Source organism: Mustela erminea, chromosome 6 (assembly GCF_009829155.1).
Source record: "Mustela erminea isolate mMusErm1 chromosome 6, mMusErm1.Pri, whole genome shotgun sequence".
Taxonomy (NCBI): Eukaryota; Metazoa; Chordata; class Mammalia; order Carnivora; family Mustelidae; genus Mustela; species Mustela erminea.
This window is the reverse complement of record NC_045619.1, coordinates 3956835-3977613: the sequence shown is the minus strand read 5'-3', so window position 1 is coordinate 3977613 and position 20779 is coordinate 3956835. Positions and strand designations below refer to the sequence as shown.

The window sequence follows — 20779 nt, the reverse complement described above, 5'->3', positions numbered from 1 at the left end:
AGTGCCGGGTTGATCTGTCAATCGCGGTGAAATCCTTGGTGGTACCAGTGAGAGGTGGTTTCCAGGGGGAGGTGTCACCCTGTCTTCTTGCTCCCCACCCCTGGCCCAGCTGTATGTCCTGTGTCTTAGAGGAGCCACGGCCTGGGATCCTCCTCGTGCTTTCCCTCCCACCAACAATGCTGAATTCTTACTGTGTGTGGCTGGGGAAGCGGTTCCAGAAGCACGGCCTCCCCGCCACCTCCTGAGAGCCTGCCCTGGGCTCTTCCTTGGGCCTGGGAGTGGCCAACGCCCTCTGTTTACCTCGTTCCTTCACATTTTACCTGTTCCCGTTTGAGGTCACCTAGTTTGCTTATGTAACCGCTACGGTCACCACCAGACTGCCCCGGGGGGCGTCCCGAAGTCGTTTACCAAGTCAGCCCTCCCTGCGGTCTGCACTGCACGTTCGCACATTAGAACAACGATGATTGAGAACAGCGGGTGAGGGCATCAGCAGAACATCGAGGTCCTTTCTGAACGAAGGGCGGTGCGAGACGGCAGGCGAGCACTCAGCTTTATTTATTTAAATTTATTTTACTTATTTAAAGTATCTATTTATTTGATGGAGAGGGAGACACAGAGAGGGAACCCAGGGCAGGGGAATGGCGGAGGGAGAGGCAGGCTTCCTACTGAGCAGGGAGTCCGGCGCGGGACTCGATCCCAGGACCCCGGATCATAACCTCAGCTGAAGGCAGATGCTTAATGGCCGAGCCACCCAGGTGTCCTGTAAACACTCGATTTTTTAAAATGTATTTTCTTTATTTTGGTAAAATACGCATAACATAAAATTAGCCATTTTAACCATTTTTAAGTGCAATGTTCAGGGGCATTACATACATTGCCATGGCTGTGCAGCCACCAGCCCTGTCCATCTCTAGAATGTTTTCATCTCCCGAAACTGAAGCTCAGTGCCCAGGAAACAGCCCCCATCTCCCGCTCTTGCAGCCCCCGGTGCCCACCGTCTACTTTCCGCCTCTGACTGTGGCTCCTCTAGGAACCTCGTAAGTGAAATCACACAGGGTTGATCCTTTGGGGACTGGCTTATTTCACTGAGCATGACGTCTTCAACAACATTTTTTAAAAAAGATTTTATTTATTTATTTGAGAGAGGGAGAGGCAGGCTCCTCGCTGAGTGCGGAGCCTGACATGGGGCTCGATCCCAGGACCCCGGGATCATGACCTGAGACCAGGGCAGACGTGTGACTGACTGAGACACCCAGGTGTCCCAACAACAAACATTTTAAGTGAAGCATTTAGTTTACTATTACATGCTCAGCTTTTAAACCATTGTGGGGAAGTTCAAGTTAATTTAACTTAATTTAACCCAAGGGCACATGCATAGCCATTATTCTACGGGAATGGGGGGGGCGGTGAAGAATAGTCCAGACAGTCGTGCTGGTTTTAGTAGAGCAGCCCGTTGGGGTCTCCTGCCTCTGAACACTGTAGGCAGTGGTTTTCATTCTCTCTGTCCAGGTTACAGCAAACGTTTGTAGTGAGCACCTCTCCCTGGGTCAGCACCAGGGACACGGTGGGGGCGCTGGCCTGGGAGTCCCTATCTAGCCCTCTTTCCCTGGGTCACCATGCCTCCTTTCTGACTTAACGTGGTATTTGTCACCAGAGTAAAGCTTGTTCACTCCGATGGGGACAAGTGTGAAAACAGCAAAGACTGCTCTCTGTCCCTCTCGAATTGGCAAGGGTCTTGGAAGAGCTGTGTCCAGGGCTGGGAGTGGCCTTGACAGCCTGGTCCCGCCCCATGGAAAGGAAACACTTGGGAAGTGGCTGGAGGCTTTTTCTGTTTCAGAACACAAGTTAGTACCAGATCTTTTCTTGGACGGGGTGCTCCCCTGTCTGCTGGAGACCGACCTGCTACAGAGGACATCTCCGCTGACATCTTGAGCCAGGACTCCAGAGAATCCTGCAGGGTGTTCCCCTCTCTCCACAAGACCCCTCCTGTCCCTGCAGCTCTGACGGGTTGGGGACAGCTGTCTCTAAGGCCAAGAAAATGGCAGTTCTGGAATCTCAGATCCTGGAGCCAGCATGGCCCCGGCTCCTGCAGAAATTCTAAGCAGCCCCACTTTTCAGGGTGGTTGGCTCTGATCACGTGTTGCTCCTTGGGGTCATTCCCTCCCCGTGAAGAGGCGTGTTTGCAGTAAACCCCACAGTCCAAGGACAGCCTTGCCGTTCAGGCTTTGGTTAAGACGCCTGTCGCCGATCTGTCCCGTTCAACTGGCACTGAGCCTCCCTGATGGTGTGGGGCATGGGTGGATGCTTCAGGGTCACCGAGGGGAGAAGGATACCATCCCTGCCCCAGAGGAGTTTCGAATTCCCCAGGAGGCAGACTTGACCAGCCTAGGAGTCTGTCAGAACCAAGCCTGATGCCTGGCTCTGCTGCTCCCTGGCCCCTCTGGCTGTGTGACCTTGGGCTCCTCACTTAACCTCTCTGAGCTGGAATTTTCTTATGTGCGTGATGGGGAACTCATGAGCCGGCCTCTCTGGGTTCTTGTGAGAACGAGTAAGTGCTGGGTAAGCCTGGGACGGAGGGGCCCTCAGTGAGGAGCACTCCCTTCCTGAGCGATGGCGGTGATGCTGACGAGGCCTGGTGCCGCGGGGTATCCCGACAGAACTGGCTAGTGTCTGGAGGTGAGCGGGGGACAGGGCTGGCCAGAGAAGGACCAGAGCCTAGAGGGCCCGGAGCCCAGGCCAAGGAGCAGTGGGATGAGAGGTTGGCAGGAAAGCGTCAGGGACTTTGAGTGACAGCTGCGCAGAGCTGGCCACCCACTGGTTTCGGGAGGGCAAGGCACGGTCCCGGTGGGATTGAGGACACCCTAGCATTTATGTTCACATCACCGTGTGGCGACTTCACGCCATTTGGCTGCTTCCGTTCATAATTACATTCGAAGTCCAGGTTCCAGACGTGCAGCTACTGATGTGACAGCTTGGCGGCAAGATACTTAAGGCCTTCGGTTGCAGGACGGTGGCGAGTGGGGATGGAGCGGGAAGGGGAGTAGGAGGACCCCCGGCTGCCTTCTGGGCACCAGACGGCCACAAGAACCCTCTGGTTCGGGCCAAGCCCTGTTTCCTAGACTGGGACCCAGATCCGAGGCACAGACGCTTCAGGAACTTACCCCGGGATGGTGAGTTGCGGACCAGGGGGCCAGAGGTTCAAGCCCAGGTCTGCCTGACGCCGATGCCGCGCTCCCCTGCGCCCTGCCGCTCTCCAGAGGAACACGGGGAGCACAGGGGCCGGCGTTCTCCCTCGGTCCCTCCGACTGGCAGCTGGGACTCTCCGCTCATACCCCCGTCTGTGCCTCCGCCTTGACCAGAAGCCCACGAGCTTCGGCCCGACAGCCCAGCTCCAGCGGGCCGCCCGTCGGCCATAGGTGCTGGCTCTAAACCCGTCCCCGGCCACCGTGCTCCAGCGGCCGGGTGGGCAGCGCCGTGTGAGCCGGGAAGCCTCTGGGACGGCTGCCGCTCTGTGTCTGGGGGTCTCGAGAAGGTTTGGCCTGTGATCCAGCCCCTCTGCTCCAGCTGACCTGGCCGAAGCAGACACGCGGGGCTTTCGGAATGACAGTGTGTGGAGAGATATTCCCCCCAGAGCTGTTCCTCCCTTGAGCATAGAATACAGGAAGTGGCCAAGGGGCCAAGAGAGGGGGAAGGGGTCGGAAAAGACGCCTCTACTACTTGACAGTGTGACACATGCGCCCTGCTTGGTGATGTCAACAGGAGGGTCGGGCTGGAGGGAGAGAGAGATGGTGAGAGGAAGGGGTTCACCGCGTGTCAGGAACGCTTGTTCCAGTGAGGACAGTGACGCCCCGGTCTGTTCCCCCCACATCGGCCTCGTCACCATCCGGCCCGGCCGTGGTCCCCAGGGGGGCTCTCCATCGCCCATCTGATGGGCCTTGCGGGGACTTCCTGTGGCTCCCAGGGGGCTGCGTGCGGGTCCCACCCGGCCCCGCCCCCAGAGGCCTCTGCTTTGCACGAGTTCCAGCTCTGTGGCTGCTTGGAGCATTCCAGGGACATTCCAGAATTTCTGGACAGAGCAAAGGGCTTACCGGGCTATTGTCCTGCTGAGAACAAGGTTCAGAGGGCTCAGGTTCCCCGGCGAGAATCCTTTCCAGATGTTTCCACAGCTCAGGGCACAGAGTGCTCACCCCACTGAGCGGGCCGTGGGAGCCTGAGCTTCCCCATGCTTGTCTTTCTCAGGGATGAAGGGAGGCTTTGGGGGTGCTGCTCATCCCTGGGGGGCTTCTGCACAGCAGCCCAGGGCCATGGCTCCCCATTTCTCACAGGCCACGCATGGCATGCAAAGCCCCTTTGTTCCTTTAACACATAATCAAGCACTGTTTACCGGGAGCTCCCTGTGTGCTCAGAACTTGAAGCCACCTCCCTCGGGGGCTCAGCTGGTTGGGCGACTGCCTTCGGCGCATCTCATGATCCTGGAGACCCCGGACTGCGTCCTGCATTGGGGTCCAGCTCAGCGAGAGTCGGCTTCTCCCTCCGACCCCCCCCCCTCTCATGCTCTCTCTCTCTTATTCTCTCAAACAAATAAATAAAATCTTAAACAAGAACTTTAGAAGCTATATCCACCTGCTCAGCCACTCTGCAAAGGTCCTCCAAGCCCCATTTTACCATCGGGGAAGCTGTGGCCCAGAGAGGTGAGGCAGCCTGCCCGGGGGTCAGGGAGCATAAGGAGCCGGGGCCAGGATTAGAGCTGTGAGCCCGGAGCTCAGGCTCTTTCTGCTCAGCTCTGGAGTGGCTACCGGCCAGCCTTGTGCCGAGGGCGTAATGACAGGAGACAGGCCCAGCTCGCAGATGTCTGTGGGTGGGAGGGCGAGGCTGTGGGATCACTGGGAAGAGGGCGCTGTGCTCCACGTACAGGCCGTGGTGTGCGAGCAGAGGGGCCCCGGCCAGGCTGGTGGGCCGGCGGGCTGCAGGAGTGAGGGTGCCCCGTCGGGGGGTGCGGGGCGGGCCGGCCCTGGAGACCGTAGAGGCTGTGAGAAGGCCGAGGGGTGAGACGGCAGGCAGGAGGGGGGCGGGCCCCGCTGGAGCCAGGGTGGAGGGGAGCTGGGCTTGGTGGCGTGGGGGAGATCAGCCTCCCGGCGGGGTCACACTCATCCCGGGGTGAACTACAGGTCATATTTTATCTCCAACAGATAAAGTCCCCGGTTTCATGAGTGCTTGTCTTAAATTCAGGGCAAGAATGAAGGAATGTGTGAGTGGGCCCATCCAACCCTGTCCCCAGTGCTCTGTGGGAATGTCCCTGCTGTGCCGCAGGGAGACCCGTGACCCCAGGCAGCTTTGTCCAGGCCCTGACCCCATGTTCGCAGATGGTGGTGTCGGGGAATGTGGAGGGGGGACAGCTGAGCGGGGGAGGGCCCAAGTGGCCAGGGGCAGCGGACCGGGTGGTCTGTCACTCTCCACCCCATGCACGTGAGAATGGGCTGGGGTACCTCCCTCATTGTGGGGGGCAGCTCAGAGATCCCTGGGAGTCTGGGGAAGCGGTGGCCCTGACTTGGTTCCAGGCGACGCCACCTCTCTTCCTTCCGGCCATGTGGAAAGGGCAGCTGCGCGCCGACTGTCCCAGGGTCTTTCCGGAGACGGTCACTCTCGGTGGGCAGTGAGCATGGCGTTCAAGGGTAGCATGTCCCATACCCAGTCTGACCACAGATGTACTTGGGACAGTTGGGAGCAGGTTGGCAGGGGGACGTTTCAGGAAGTCATAGCCTCGTGTCAAGCTCAAGAGAGAGAGCCTCCCTTCTGGGGCCGCCTCGAGGGCCCAGCTTTGGAAGAATAATGAGCCCAAACAAAACACCCAAGGCCCACGGTGCCAAGAAATTCAGCCGAGCCCCACAGGATTTACCCCGCTGGGGGCCAGGAAGCCATCATCAGTAAGAAAACGTGGTGTTTCTTGAAGCCCAGGCTCGCTCGTGCCGTCACAGCGCGGCCTCCCACCCAGGCTATGGGTACTGCTCTGGCCACAGGAGTCTCCTGGGCAGAGGGCACCTCTGTGCCCGGCTGCTCCTCCCTTGGGGCACACCGAGGCCATCTCCTTCCCCTGTGGTGTGGGGCTTATCAGGACAGTAGCTGGGGAGAGGCTGAGAGCCTGGCTCGGGACTGGAGGGCCGTCGTCCAGCTGTGAGGGCCTGCGCGGCCAGCTGCTTGACCCATGGGAGCACTTCTGCTGTCCCTTCTGTGGGCGAGGACGCGGTCTGGGGCAGAACAGGGGCAAGAGCTGCCGGCCGCCGTCTGGGGAGGACTGGCGCCTTGCTAGCTAGGGGCGCAGGGCAAGTAAAGGACATAACACAGCTGTGGCTCCCAGAAGCTGGTCTGGAAAGGTTGGCTCCTTCCTTGTCACCCGAGGGGCTTGTGGCTGTGAGGTCTCCATTCCCACTCCGTCCCCAAGTCTTTGCTTCTGCTGCGCCTCGTCCCCAGTGGCCTGGCGGTTCTCTCCTTGGCGGGGAGCCTTCCTGCGTTGCCACTGCCTGGTGTCAGCCTTGCTGGGAACCTCCGGGGCGCCCCCATTTCTGGCCATCTCAGAGTCTGGTTGGGGGTGCCTGGACCCCCTCACCACTGGGCCGGACGGCGGCTGGTTCAGGCTCTGTCAGCCATTCCGGCTGTTGTCGCCCTCCTGACCCATCTGGGCTTTCTTCACCCGAGTTTCTGGCGCCTGGCTGGAGCAGGGAGCCAGCCCGGGGAGGGGAGCATGGGTCCCCGGGGCTGAGCTGCGGCCCCATCAGATCTGGATCTGAAGGTAATTGTTCAGGTGTCAGGCCCTTCTAGGAAGGAGCGGCCATGTGGTCCAGCCCAGGACCCAGTGGGTTTTCCATTCACGTTTGTGGAGTGACTCACGGACGTGTGCAGGCCCGTTCGGACTGGACTAGCCTGTAGTGGGGGCCCAGGGAAGCAGGAGGGGGGCTGCATGTCCGAGGGGACCTCCGTTGGGCCAGGGCAGAGTCGCCCCCCTGACCAGGCACCCTGCTCTCTCCCCACACAGCGGCCGCGGACACCCTCATGGAGGCTTGCTGTGCGGATGGACACCGCATGGCCACACAGCACAGGGACTGCTCGCTGCCCTACGCCTCGGAATCCAAGGAATGCAGGTACGTGTGCCGACAGCCCCTTTCTACAAGAATGGTGTTCCTTTAGCGGAATGCAGCTGTAGGAGGGGGACAGCGTGAGCCAAGATCCCTGGCAGAGCCTGGCACAGAGGCCCACGCCGGCCCCGGCCGTGGCAGACCTGGTGGGTCCCTCCGTGCCCCCTTCCTCTGCACTCTCACATCCCTGTATGGGCCTGGGGCATCTCTCCCTCTGGGCTGCAGAGCAGAGAGACCTGGCTTTGCTGTCCTCTCTGCTGCTGCCGGGCTCTGCGGCCAAGCCAGGCGCCTCGTTACAAAAAGGGGTCTGTTGTGGGGTCGGATGCGATCATGTGACTGGCAAGTGAAAGTGTGGACAGCCTTCAGACCCCAAAAACACAGACGAGCCAATCTGGAGCAGAGAGGTCCCCCAGACGGGCTCATGGATCTGCTGTTCCTCTTCCCTTAAATGGACCCAAGCTCCCACAGTATTTTGGGAGGAGATAAGCTTAGAGTGAAGGATGCAGATCTGTAACGTTGACCATCACCATGAAAGTAATAGTAGCAAGCCTGTGGGAAGCTCGTCGCCTGCGCCATGCCTTGTGGCACGTGACCTCATTCAACCCTGTTATTAATCCCTGTTCCCAGATGACGAGCTGGGGCTCCCCCCCAGGTATAGCTGGTAGGTGACAGCATTAGGACATGAACCCAGACCTGCTCCCCTGGGGAGCAAATGTCAGGGAGGCGACGTTCCGTCCTGGGGCAGCCCCTGCTCTCCTGTGCCTCCTGGCCCGGTCTAAGCTGAGCCCCACTCGGGCTGGGGGCAGCTGGGCCGAGAGCTGTCACGGAAAGAATGCGTAAGGCAGGCTCGTTCGCCTCGTCCTGGACTTTCGCATTTTTGTTGGCAGCAAGCATCGTGTGCAGCCTGCCAGCGCGGCCGGACGATGTAAATCTCGGTTTAGGAAATTCTTGAAAAGTCCAGAGCCTTGTGGACCAAACAAAGGAAGAGGAAACAGGACGCTTGGCTCTTGGGATTTGCGGGGTATCTGAGCGGCGAGAGCTGGGAGTTTGGCTCCCGAGGGCAACCCAGGGCTGGAAACCTCAGAGGGGCTGGGGCCGAGCTGGGTGGGCAGCCGAGCATTCTGTCTGCAGCCCGTGCCCACGAGAAGCAGCCTGGCCCGGCAGCTTGGATGGGCCAGGGCTGGATTTCCGGCCGTGTGATCTGAGCCAGCTCAGGGCCCCAGCTTCCCCATGTAGAAGAGGAGGATTATGACAACGTCCCTTTAGGGTTGGGTCGGTGGTGACACAGGAGAGGGAAAAAGCCAGCACCACAAAGCCAGACGGGCCCTAGGAGGCTAGTTGGCTCGTCCCGGGGAATTCACGGGCCGGGCTGCATGTGGGTCTCAGGCCTCCTGGTGAAGAGGGAGCCGTCAACTTGAACTGGCTCTAGCCGTGTCACTGTCTACGCCCCTCCAGACCCCTGCATAGTTTCCCCTTTGCTCAGGGAACATTGGGGATTAAACCCCACATAGTTTGCAGAGGTCAGAGGCCGAGCGTGGGCTGTTGGCTCAAAGTGGGTCATCACTCAAGGTGGGATGGGCTAACACAGCAGACGAGCCCTCCTGGGGGCAGTCAGCTCCACTGGGTGGGGACGGAGCGAGCCCAGAGGACCACGGGAGGGCTGAGCCCTCTCTGCAGACATGGGCTCTAGCCCGGGGCATTCAGCTTCCGCCGGAGCCTCTAACACGAGACACATTTGGGGGCCGTCAGGGAACAGCAGCTCTGAGGCTCCCCCACGCACATATCACCTGCGTCCCAACCCGAACCAAGGGCCCACATGTCTTAGGATCTGAATTTAAATTTGCCCAAGACCTCAGGCCACTTTGAGCACCAGGCACGTTCTCGATGAGACAGGGAGGAATCATTGAACAACACAGACAAACGCTCTTCTACAGGATACAGAAGATAGAACAGTAAGGTAACTACGGGGTTCGTGAGAAGGTGCTCCGTGTTGTGGGAAGGGAGTACGAGGACAAGAGGCCAGGTCCGTGCGGTCCTAGCGGGTGGGAACGCGTCCTTCCTTGCTCAGGCTGAATCGTGTGCCACCGTGAGGATAGACCTCGTTCTGCTTGGCTGTTCCTCGGTGGGCACGGCATGGGGCTGCTTCTCCCTTCTGGCTGCTGTGATTGATGCTGGCGTGAACGTGTGTGAGCAAGGACCTCTTGAGCCCCCGCCTTCCGTTCTTCCGGGTGCATACCCGCCAGTGGGATCGCTGGACCATTTGCTCGTTGTGTATTTAATTTTTCAAGGAGCTACCTGACAGCTGCTACAGCATCCGTGACTCCCACCAGCAGTGCCTAACCCTTCCAGTCCCCCCCGTCACTAACACTGTTTTTGGCCCAACCAGCATCCTTGAATGCATGGACAGATGCACCCCTGTCTGGTTGCTGTTCTGTCCAATCTGGTGGAATACCTATCATCTGTAAATTCACCGAAAGCACAAGTGAAATGTGTGGGATCACAAGCATAGACAGATCTTTCCAGGTGGTTCCAGAAGCAACGGGAAGCCCGGTGCAGAGCTCCAGCCCTGCAGCGTGGAGGTGGGGGGATGGTGGGGTGGGGGCCTGACACCGCTCTGCTTTCAGTCTTTCTAATTGTACACTTCGGGAGCACCTTCCTTCTGCCGGCTATGGTGTGTGTGCATGTAGAATGCACATGTGTGCCTGCGAGTGTGTGTGCAAGTGTGGGCGACTACATATGGACATCTGTGAATGTACGAACGTGCGAGTGCGTGTGTACGTGCAAGTGTGTGGGGGTTGGTGAGTGGGTGGAGTGTGTGTGCCTGCAAGTGTGTGTGCAAACACACGCAACCGCATGTGTGAATGTGAGAACACGGTGCGTGCATGTGTGAGTGCATGTGTGCAGGCGAGTATGTGTACAAATGACTGTGCGGGTGAGCGTGAGTGTGTAAGTGTGCGCATGCGTGGGTGCACATGCAAGTGTGTAGGAGAGTCAGTGTGTGTAAGTGTGTGTATGCGTGCAGGTGTGAATGAGTGTGTGCGTGTAAGTGGGTGGTGGGTGGAGTGAGTGTGGGCATGTGAGTGCATGTGTGCACATGTGACTACGTGTGTGTGTGGGAATGGGGGTGGGCGAGTGGATGGAGTGAATGTGTGTGTGTACATGTGAGTGTGTGTGTGGGTTGGTGAGTGTGTGTGTGCAAGTGCATGTGTGTGCACGTGCGTGTGTGGGGGGGGAGTAGGTTGGGAAGGGGAGGCACCCAGCGAGGCCCGAGCTCCCATCTCTGGGGGACTACAGCGCCTCCCCCCAACCCCGCAGGACCCCTCCCCTCCCAGGGCCCCACCCTCCCAGGGCCCTGTGCTCAGTGCCCCCCACCCCGACACAGGATGGTCCAGGAGCAGTGCTGTCACAGCCAGCTGGAGGAGCTGCACTGTGCCACGGGCATCAACCTGGCCAACGAGCAGGACAGCTGTGCCACGCCACACGGCGACAACGCCAGCCTCGAGGCTACATTCGTGAAGGTGCGACTAGCCCACCAGCCGCCCTGTCCCCTGCTGGAGGCCTGGGTGCTCTCCTGCCTCAGCCCCTGCCCAGGCCTCTGAGCAGCAGGGAGGGAGGAGGGCGCTTCTCGGATCCCCTGCCCCCCTGCAGTTTAATCAGGAAACCCTGGATGACCTGGAGGAGACAGGGACGAAGGGACCCAGGCTGGCCCTGTGGACATACAGTCCCCGGGCTTCCGGCCAGAATGCAGAGATCAGAGCAGAGGTGACCCAGGCTCTGGGGCCTTCAGAACCCTCTTCACTATTCAAGGCAGGTGTCCCTACCCCGTCTGCCAGGAGCAGGAGGCCCTGGAGCTTTCCTGCCCGCCAGGGCGAGGTCCATGTGGCCCGGAGCTCACAAGGGTCCTGCACGGGGGCTCTGAGAACACATGACCTCCCAAACTGTCCTAGAAGACAAGACAGAGATTCAGAGAGGCCCCCACTCCAGAGTGGCCTGGCGGGATGCTTCCAGGACCTGCAGGGGAGGGGTCTGGCAAGGCAGCGCTGGGTCCATCGGGCCCAGGGGGAGGTGAGCACCGAGTGAGTGATGCCTTGCAGCCTGGGTCTGCGAGGGTCCCTCGGGGCCTCTGTCCCTGACCGCTTTCTGGGCCTGAAACCACAAATTAACGAGGTTGTCCCTCCCTCACCACCCACTGCGAGAGAAAAACAAGCCCGACTGGAAGGAGCTCGGGCCGTTAGGCTGGGCAGCTGGGTTCCAGTCCGAGCTGCGTTTCCAGGAAGAAAGTTTTCCCATTCTCTGGTAGGAGGGCCAGGCAGCGATTTCAAGGAGCACGAATTGGAATGGAGTCTGAATTCTGGGGTGGGGGGGTGTGGGTTCCTTTCTGGGGATTCTCTCTTCACACCGATTAGGGCAGAGGGAGTTTCCCCACGGAGGAGTTGGGGGGTCCAAAGCCCCATCGCCCACCCTCAGCCTTCCTGGGCCTTCACAGGAGGAGGTTTCTGGGGTGCGGGAGCTGGATGGGGTGAGGGTGGGGAGGCCTGGTCACGGGGTCCCCGAAGCTAGGAGCCTGGGCCATAGCGACTGCCTCCCCGGGCAGGGCTGGGGCTCTGTAGACGCCGACTGCCCATGTCCCCAGACGAGAGAGAAAGGGAGGTATAGAAAAGACACGGAACATTCTAGCAGGAGTAGGAACAGGCCACTTTGGCCGATGGGTGATCAGTGTTTCCAGGAAGGATTACTCGTGTCCTGGAAAGTGGAGGAGGGAACTGGTGCCCCCCCCCCTTTTTCTGGCACGGAGGATGTAGAACCAGCAGGATGGAAGACCCACCAGCCCGCAGAGAAACTGAGGCAAAGCCACACCACCTGACCCCTGCTTTGGTCCTTTTGGAAAGTTCTGTGCTTTTCTTAGGATAGTAAGGACTGAAATAGGGCTCTTCCTGTATCAGCCTGAGTGCCATCCCCAGGATTCAGGTGTCACTTTTGGGAACACTGGGGTCCAGGTGACAGGCGGTAACTCTGTCCCTCGCTTGATGACCTGTCTCGAGGTCCTCGTGCTTTTTAAATGCACGATGTGCTTCTGCTGCCCAAACCCCCTGCACTCAGGAGGGAAGAGACAAGGGCTTGTTCATTTTTCTGGGCTTGGTAGAGAAATTGTAGACCACACACAAGGAGGCAACACTCGGGGAGCTCTTGTGTGACCCTCAGAGAGCCCCTGTCATAGCTAATTCCTCCTGGAGGTATGTGAGTGGGGTGGGGCAGAGATGTTGATGGGGACAGTCTGGTGTGGGGGAGTATGTGGTGGGCGCAAACCCCTTTAAGGTTCCTTTCAAACCCGGGACCTGTTTGGGGGACAGCACGCCTCGGGCTTAGCATGCTTGTGCTGCTTATGGCCAACCTTTAGAAGAGAGAGTAAGTCCCATGTGTCGTTGCTGTGTGGGCGGTGTGGATATGGGATCAGAGAGGCTTGGGGGCGCCCCAGTGCTGGGTGGCTTCTCCACCCTGACTCTCCACTCCTGTTCACAGAGGTGCTGCCACTGCTGCCTGCTGGGGAGGGCGGCCCAGGCCGCGGGCCAGAGCTGCGAGTACACCCTCATGGTCGGCTACCAGTGTGGGCTGGTGTTCCGGGCATGCTGTGTCAAGGGCCAGGAGACGGCAGACTTTGCCCCCGGCGACATTGGGGACATCCAAGAAGCAGGTAATTCCCCCACGCCTTTTTTGCCTTCTGGCCAGGGCATTAGTCAGTGCTAGCCAAAGAAACCAAACCAATAGGATGCGGAGAAAAGAGATCTATTTTAAGGAATTGGCTCCCTCGATCGTGGGGGCCGGCAATTCTGAAGTCTGTGGGTTGAGCCAGCCGGCCAGAGAATGGAGGGGGAACTGATGTTGCAGTTTGAGTCCAAAGGCCATCTGCTCGCAGAATTCCTCCTCGCTGCGGGGCTGCGCTGATGGCCTTCACCCGATTAGGCAAGGCCCACCCACATTTCAGAGGGCCATCGGTTTTACTCAAAGTCTGTTGATTCAAATGTTAATCTCATCTAAAATAAGGTCAGGAGCACCTGGGTGGCTCAGCTGGTTGGGCCACTGCCTTCGGCACAGGTCAGGATCCCAGAGTCCCAGGATCAAGTTCCTCATTAGGCTCTCTGATCAGCAGGGAGTCTGCTTCTTCGTCTGACCCTCCCCACTCTCATGCTCTCTCTCTCATTCTCTCTCTCAAATAAATAAATAAAATCTGTAAAAAAAAAAATATAATATATGGTCACAGCAAATACAGACTGATGTTTGATCCTATCTCTGGGTACTGTGACCCCAGCAAGTGGACACATGAAATTACAGGGAGTGGGGCACACGCGTGTGCCTTAACTCAGCACAGACTGATTCTAGGGGTCAGATCAGTTTCGAGTTCGTTACTGCTCTGAGAGAGCCCTGCCCTGGAGGGGGACTGAAGGCTTGGGAGCTGGAACCTGAGAAATCTGGGTTCATGTCTCTGTCCTAACATGTATTTTAAATAATCAGATGTACCAGACCTCTGTTCCCTCATCTGTGAAATGCATATAATCATAGTCCTGCTTTGTAAGGTTTCTGGAGGATTGTATGGGAGAATGAGTATGGAGTGTTTGGGCAACTCCATGAATGCTGGCCTTCGCGATTCTTCCTCGTCCCTCCAACAGCCCTGGGCAGCATGGTGGCCCTGACCTTCCTCAAGGTCACATGGCCAACACACAGGAGAGGGAGAACGCTGGCCTTCTACCCTTCAGCCCCTTTTTCTCTCCATCTGGCGCCAATGATGTGGTGACAAGAGGCAGGGAGGGGTACCTTATTAATAAGTGGTTGTATTCTTTCAACTAATAGATATGTATTCAGCAAACAGGGGTGACCCCAAGGACAGCTTCAAGGGAGCTTGAGTGGGTCAAGGGCAGAAAGGCCCTAGGAAGGAGGAGTTCACAGAACCGTGCTCCCTAAGTCGCGCTGCCCATCACCCTGGCTTCATGACCCCGGTGGCTTCGTGGTCCTGGGGCGAGCAGACCTGCCTCCCTCTGGTTTTGATTTCTCATGGATGCCGTGGGGCTGATTTCAGATATCTCAGGCATAAAGAAGGTCTGGAACCGCATTCTGGCTCCCTCCTTGACTTTTGAAACCAGAGATGATATTTTCACTTTAAACAAACCCAAACTATTTGTCCTGGTAGAGATTTTCTCCTGTGTCTCTGGGGAGGATTTTTGTTGATTTATGTCCTGTTTCCATAACCGTCTCTGAGCTTTGCTGCTGCTCCAGATGTCTTATTTCTCTTCTGTCTTTTATCTGCTTCAATTCTTGCCCCAGGCTCTCCCCAAAGTCTCTGTGAGGACTCCCTGCCCTTCCTCCTCCCAGACCCAGACCCTTATCGCGGGCCTACTGTGTGCTGCCACGGGCCCGCACAGAGGCTCCGCAGACCGCTGCTGGCCTCTAACAAAAGAAGTCTGGGAATCGAGAGGAAGCTTTTGGAAACTTTTATATGCATCTGAGAGCGTAGCTTAATACCAGTTTCATCTAAACAGGCTTGTATGTCTGTTCTCATAACTTAATTTTCCTGGTAATTTGTTCATATTACATGCTATCAAGGTATGGCCTGTGATGGGGGAAAGCGCCCCGTCCCCTTACTGCAGAGAGTCTGGGAGGAACTGTGCTGGGGTATATATTGGTTCCCCCCATTCTACAGATGGGAAGATGGAGGCTGGGGGAGCCCAGGTTTAGGATTCTCTTTCTGGCAGGATTGGCGGTGGCTCTGTGCCGGGCTCGCTGGCTTCCAAGGAACCTCATGGAAGCCTTGATGGCTTCCTTACCCAGGCGAGGCCTCCTCACAGTCCTCCGGGCCGACACTCTGTCCTCTGCCTTGGCCTTGACTGAGTGCCCCAAGGGAGCCAAGAGTTCCCGAGCTGAATAACCGTAGCAAAGGTGCTCCCAGCCTCCTGACCTGGGGGAGACGATTCACACTCTAAAGGCCTTTTGCTTAGTTCCTGGCCAAGTGAAAGGTATACTTGGGGACCCCGACCACATTTTAACAGCCTGAAAAGAGCCTGCCTTGTGCCTAGTGTGTGTACGTTACATTGTATTGAATTTTAAAGCGGAATTCCTAATAACGTTTCTTTTTGATGATGTTTCATTTTTGCTACACACTCACCTTGGGTGTGTTAGCAGATATAGAAAGCAGAGGGAAGAGGAAATGGACACAGAGAGAAATTGTGTTTCCATCGGGTCACTTTCCGTGTTTTCTCTGTGTCTCTTTTGCTTCTCGCACATGCAACGGACACATACGGGTTTACGCTTTCCCGCCCATCGCGGTCACGCCTGCTGCCGACTCGCGCCTGAGCTGTGATGGCTGCCATCCTCTCTCGTGGACGGGGCCGCGACTTCCCAGGGTGTGGCTTTTGGGTATTTTTAGGGATCCTTCCTGCCCCTGGCTGTCTTACACAAGCTAAAGGGACGAATCTGTTTCTTCTCTTACCCCAGAACGGCCAGTGGAAAACCACCCCATCAGACTACAGTAGGGGAATCCACTGGGTGACGTTCCTATTGTGAGTAGGGCCCTGTCTCTGCCGAGGGCTCAGCCCGCAGAGCAGATCTACTCAGACACTTTGTCCGAATGCGCCCAGCGAGTGCCTGCTGATGGCTGGCGCTACACGGGGCTTTGCAGGTGGGCTGTATACATGCATTTATTTCCTGGGGCTGCCCTCGCAAAGCTCCGTGGACTGGAGCTGGGCGGGGGGAGCTCAAACAACAGGAATGTTCTATCTCCCAATCTGGAGGCCAGACCAGTCAAGGTATTGGCAGGGCTGCATCGCCCCGAGGCTCTGGGGGAGAATCTGCTCCAAGCAGCTCTCCTGGTTTTTGTCGGCCTCGGGGCATGGGTGGCCCGTCTCCTCCCTCTGTCTTCCGTCATTTTGCCTCTGTGCACGCCTGTCTCTGTGTCCGCTTTCCTCTTTCTAGAAGGACACAGATGTACTGGCCGGGAGCCCACCTTCACCCACCTTAACTCTATCATCTTTGCTAAAACTCTTCTTGAAAGGAAGGTCATGTGCGTGGGTACTGGGGGGTTAGGGCTCAACATCTTCTGGGGGGACACCATTTACCCCATCACCGCAGGTTTTTACTGGGCACGTTGATTCAGGTTTGGGGGCCATGGCCCGGTGTAGAGCAGGGCCGCAGCAGCCTTTGCTGAAATAGGCAGGTAACGTGAGTGCCTAATGTCCCTCGGCAACCCCTGAGCTCCCCAAATGGGCATGACTGCCTGATATTTATAAGGAGATAAAGCGGGGCGTCTGGGGGGCTCAGTCAGCGAAGCCGAAGGCATAACCTGCCTTCGGCTCAGGTTATGATCCTGGGGTCCTGGGGTCGAGTCCCTGCTCAGCAGGAAGCCTGCTTCTCCCTCTGCCTCTGCCTGCCACTCCCCTGCTTGTGTTTTCTCTCTCCCTAGGTCAAATACATAAAATCTTTTTTTTTAAAAATGAGTATGTTAAAAATTAAAAAAAGAGAGAGAGAGAGAGAGAGAGATAACGTATTCAGGGTTTCTTTCTGTTGAGACATGCCGGACACTGCGTTTGCCTCTCTTTCCCCTCAGCCAAGATTTCGGAGATGGAGGGGGAGCAGGAGGACCCGTACCTGAACGACCGCTGCAGAGGTGAGGCCGCCCCCCGGAGGAGAGTCAGGGCTGATCCCGTCGGGAGTTGGACCTTGGGTTTTGCTGGGGTTCACGCGGGATGGGCCCTCAGTCTGTGAGTTGACTCAGGTCCCTCTGCCCGCCCTGCACGCCTGGGCTCCGCCTTTTCCTTCCCCTCGAGCTGGGGCCTGGTGGGCTCAGAGGGGGGCCCATGCGGGAGGCGGGAGTCAGAAGCCCCCCACGCCCCACCCCGCAGCACCCGCCTAAACACAGGCTCTGTGAAGGGAGAACACGTGGGGCGGGGGGTGTTCCCTGACTTGGGTCCTGGAGCCCCAGCGGGTGCCGGGGACAGTATCCATGTGTCTCAAACAGAGACGTTTGCAAATTTAAAGAGGGTGGGGCCTGGCAGGTTTGTTTTTCATGTGATAAAAGGTCATTTCTCTTTCATGGAACATTCCCACATGTCTAGACTGGCGAGTCTGCTCCCCAGCTCCATTCGGACGCCTGCCCTGCGGTGGGCGCGTTGACGGGGAGCAAACACAATCACAAAACGATGGGGTCCGCGCTCGGTGACACGCCAGCACAGGGGTGGGGTGGGGGGCCGATGGGGATGCTGGAGGAGGGCAGAGAGCCCAGAAAACTCCCTGGGGGGTGTGGGAGGCCTTCCTGGGGGAGGACGTAGCTGGTCTGCGATGGATGAGGGTGGCTTAGCCAGGAAGGTGCCCCGGGACAGAGATTTGGGCAGTAGGAGACAGGCGGACCCAGACTCGGGCTGGCAGGCCATGGCGTGGGGGAGGGCTGTGGCGGGGGACAGAGGAAGAGGCTGGGGAGGCGGGCAGAGGCCTGCGGGCCCAGGGCAGCGGTCAGAACTCTGGCTGCATCTTTAGCTGGTAGAGTTTTGTCCCAGGGAGATTTGCTCTTTGAGCATCTCTCAGCTGCCTGCGGGTTTGTGGTTGGTGGGGGAGGGGAGGTACCAGGGACACTGAGGGACCCTCACGGGATGGCCCCCTCCATGTCTGTGCTGGACGGCAGCTTCTGGCTTCTCTGCCTGGCCCCTCCCAGCCCCACTCCAGCCTACAGGGCTGGCCCGGCCTGCTGCCTTTTTGTCAGACCAGGGCTGGGACCTGAAGCAGCAGCCGCAAGGTTGTCCCGGTCCAGATCCTGGGGGTTCTCCCAAGGAAAGGGAGGGGTGCTAGGCTGGAGAGGGTGGCCTCCAAGATGGGGAGCCCCCCTTTGTGTGTCGCCCACCCCGAGGGCATTTGCTCTGGCCCAGGCCAAACAGAACTGGAAACCCAGGGGCTCTCTGGTGTGTGTTGGGCTCGTGGCTCACATCCGCTCTGATCTGCTCTGATTCCAGGCGGTGGGCCCTGCAAGCAACAGTGCCGAGACACGGGGGAGGAGGTGGTCTGCTCCTGCTTTGTGGGCTACCAGCTGCTGCCCGACAGCGTGTCCTGTGAAGGTAACCGTCGCCATGCTTCCGCGTCAGGGCTCGCAGCCGTGCTGGGAGCCTCTGCCTGGACTTGGCATCTGGGCAGGGCCCACCCTGCACACCTCAGGCCCCCACCCACCCCGCAGGTGAAAACCAGTGAACCCTGGAGTCCACGGTGCATGGTGCCAAGCACCGTGTTGGGGAAGAGGGCTGGCTTTGGGGGTCTGAGCAGGCTCTGAATCCAGAATCTGCCAAGTGGCCCTGGACACGTCCCTCGGCCTCTCTTGGCCCCTCCTGTCTGAGGCAAGGCAGATGGAGGAAGGGGATCGCCTCTCGTAGGGGCCTTAAGGATCACGTGCCTCGGGTTCAGAGCCTGGCACTTGCTTCATGGGTGCTCAGAGAGAGCAGCAGATCTGAAACGGAGCAGGGGAAAGAAACCACTGCTTTTGATTTGGTGGTGGGTGCCCGGGACCCAAATAGGCATGTGCGTGGGGGACTGGACAGAGGCTGGGAACCAATTGCACCACGCCTTCCGGAACATTCTTTTCGACAAAGCATGCGGGGACCAGTGGTTCTGGCTGGTTACTCCTGCTTTGCCTCCATTTCTCCTAGACATCAACGAATGTGTCATGGGCGAGCACAACTGCCGGCTCGGAGAGTCTTGTGTGAATACAGTGGGCTCTTTCCGCTGCCAGAGAGACAGTAGCTGTGGGACTGGCTATGAGCTCACGGAGGACAATGACTGCAAAGGTATGAGATGCTCTGGGTCCGCACACCTCAGCTCCCCACGACTACATAGCATGTGCTGGTAAAGGCAGCACCGGGCTCCGGGGGGCTCTGGGTTCCCTGGTGCCGTGTGTCGCACCCCGTGAACTGCCCGGGGACGCTGACCAGTTAAGCTGTTGGTAAAGATTTACCTTCTTTACTGTAACATTGAGTTAATGACAGGGGTGAGTTTGCATTTCTGGAAGGCTCAGAGCAGAATCAATTCAAAACAAGTCCCGAGGTGAATTTCAGGTGCTTCCATGTGCTTTCTTCCCGCGTCCACCCCACAAATTATTTTTGAAAACAGCTGCCTTCCATCCGACTCCAGGCTGCCTCGGAGTTCAAAGCATAATCTCTTCCGCTGCATGAAAACATGACATTTCTGGCTGCCGGCCTCTCCCTGCCAGGCCGTAGATGTTATTTGGCAGATAAGGCTTTGCTGAGGATCTCTGAGGACATAGTTTTCTTCTGAGGCTTTCCAACCCTCCATAATGACAAAACCACTTGTGTGAAAATGTTGGTCCAGTTACGAGGGTAACTCAAAAGCCAGGCACACCCTCCTGACGTCGGAGGGTCTTTGGGCAAGCTCGCTCCTCTCCACCCTCGCTGGGCGGCTTGGGCCCTGAGAACCCAGGGACCCAGCCCGCTGAGTATATGCTTTGGAACACTTGACGGCCATGAACTTCGGGGGAAGGGCAGCCAACGTGTCCAGTCATGACAATCACCATTGCTCCTATTTGGCATCTCGTGACGATTTCAGGATGAATAACTTTAGAGGGACAGTGTTTATTGCCACGAGGATCATTGCTTATTATCTAAACTAAACATGCACTTAGCCTCAAGTGAAGGGGAAAAAAAAAATCCCACATGCTGCCAGGAAAATGCCTGGGTTATTTATTATATAACAGAAAGGTTGCCTCATAAGAGCCTTGGGGAAAAGAGAGAGAGAGAGAGAGAGAGTTTTCAGTCTTAAGCGATGTGAGCACTATTTGGCCAACCAAGGCTCTTTTTTAATGTGATTTCTCCATTGGAATGTTTTGGGTTGTAGTCCGAGTAAGGAGCATATGAAAAAAAAAGCATTCTTGTGATGTTTAAATGTTGTGAGATGTTTCTGACAGGACTCTTGCTAACAATTTCCTTTTTTCATGACGTACCAGATATTGACGAGTGTGGGACTGGTATTCATAACTGTCCCCCCGGTTTTATCTGTCAGAACACTCTGGGATCCTTCCGCTGCAGACCCCAGCTACAGTGCAAGAACGGTTTTATACAGGATGCTCTAGGCAACTGTATTGGTAAGACGCTGTCACCAGGGCTGAGAGGGTCCCCCAGGCGGGGCGAACGCCCCGGAGCTGGGCCATGTCTCTGGATCGGGGGAGGGTGGGGGCCTCCGAGCAGAGGTCAGCAGGGGTACCTTATGAAGGCCTGGGGGAGCAGACATTGAGGCCTCGTGGGCCTTCTGGGCTCAGCTCTGCAGAAAGCAGCCATGGATACGTGACCGAGTGGGCAGTGTTGTGTCCCCATAAAACTTGATTTTCCAAAACAGGTACAGGCTGGGGTTGACCCTGGGGCTAGAGTTTAGCAACCCTGGGTTTAGACAAAAGCCCTGGTTTGGCTTCAATTTTGGAGTCTACACCTGGTTTAGAACTTGGGGTGATAGACTCCCTTCCTCTGACCCTTAATTTCTTCCTCTGTAAAATGGGAACAGTCATGCCATCTGCCTTAGAGGCTTGAGGCAAGGATCGAACAAGAGGATGGTGAAGTGCCTGCGGTCTTAAAAACATGTTTTGAAAGATACTCCGTGTTAGTAGTCAGTTTCACAGA

General features: G+C 57.5%; 1 protein-coding gene across 2 annotated transcripts in view; it reads left to right on the top strand.

Moving 5' to 3' along the window:
- FBLN1 (fibulin 1) overlaps positions 1-20779 on the top strand; it is a 79667-nt gene that overhangs the window by 10449 nt on the left and 48439 nt on the right. For both annotated transcript variants that reach the window (XM_032345930.1, XM_032345931.1), the window contains exons 2-8: positions 7031-7136; positions 10513-10648; positions 12651-12822; positions 16723-16782; positions 18119-18220; positions 18803-18940; positions 20113-20250. In XM_032345930.1, coding sequence (XP_032201821.1) covers positions 7031-7136; positions 10513-10648; positions 12651-12822; positions 16723-16782; positions 18119-18220; positions 18803-18940; positions 20113-20250 — 852 coding nt within the window. The remainder of the gene's footprint in view (positions 1-7030; positions 7137-10512; positions 10649-12650; positions 12823-16722; positions 16783-18118; positions 18221-18802; positions 18941-20112; positions 20251-20779) is intronic.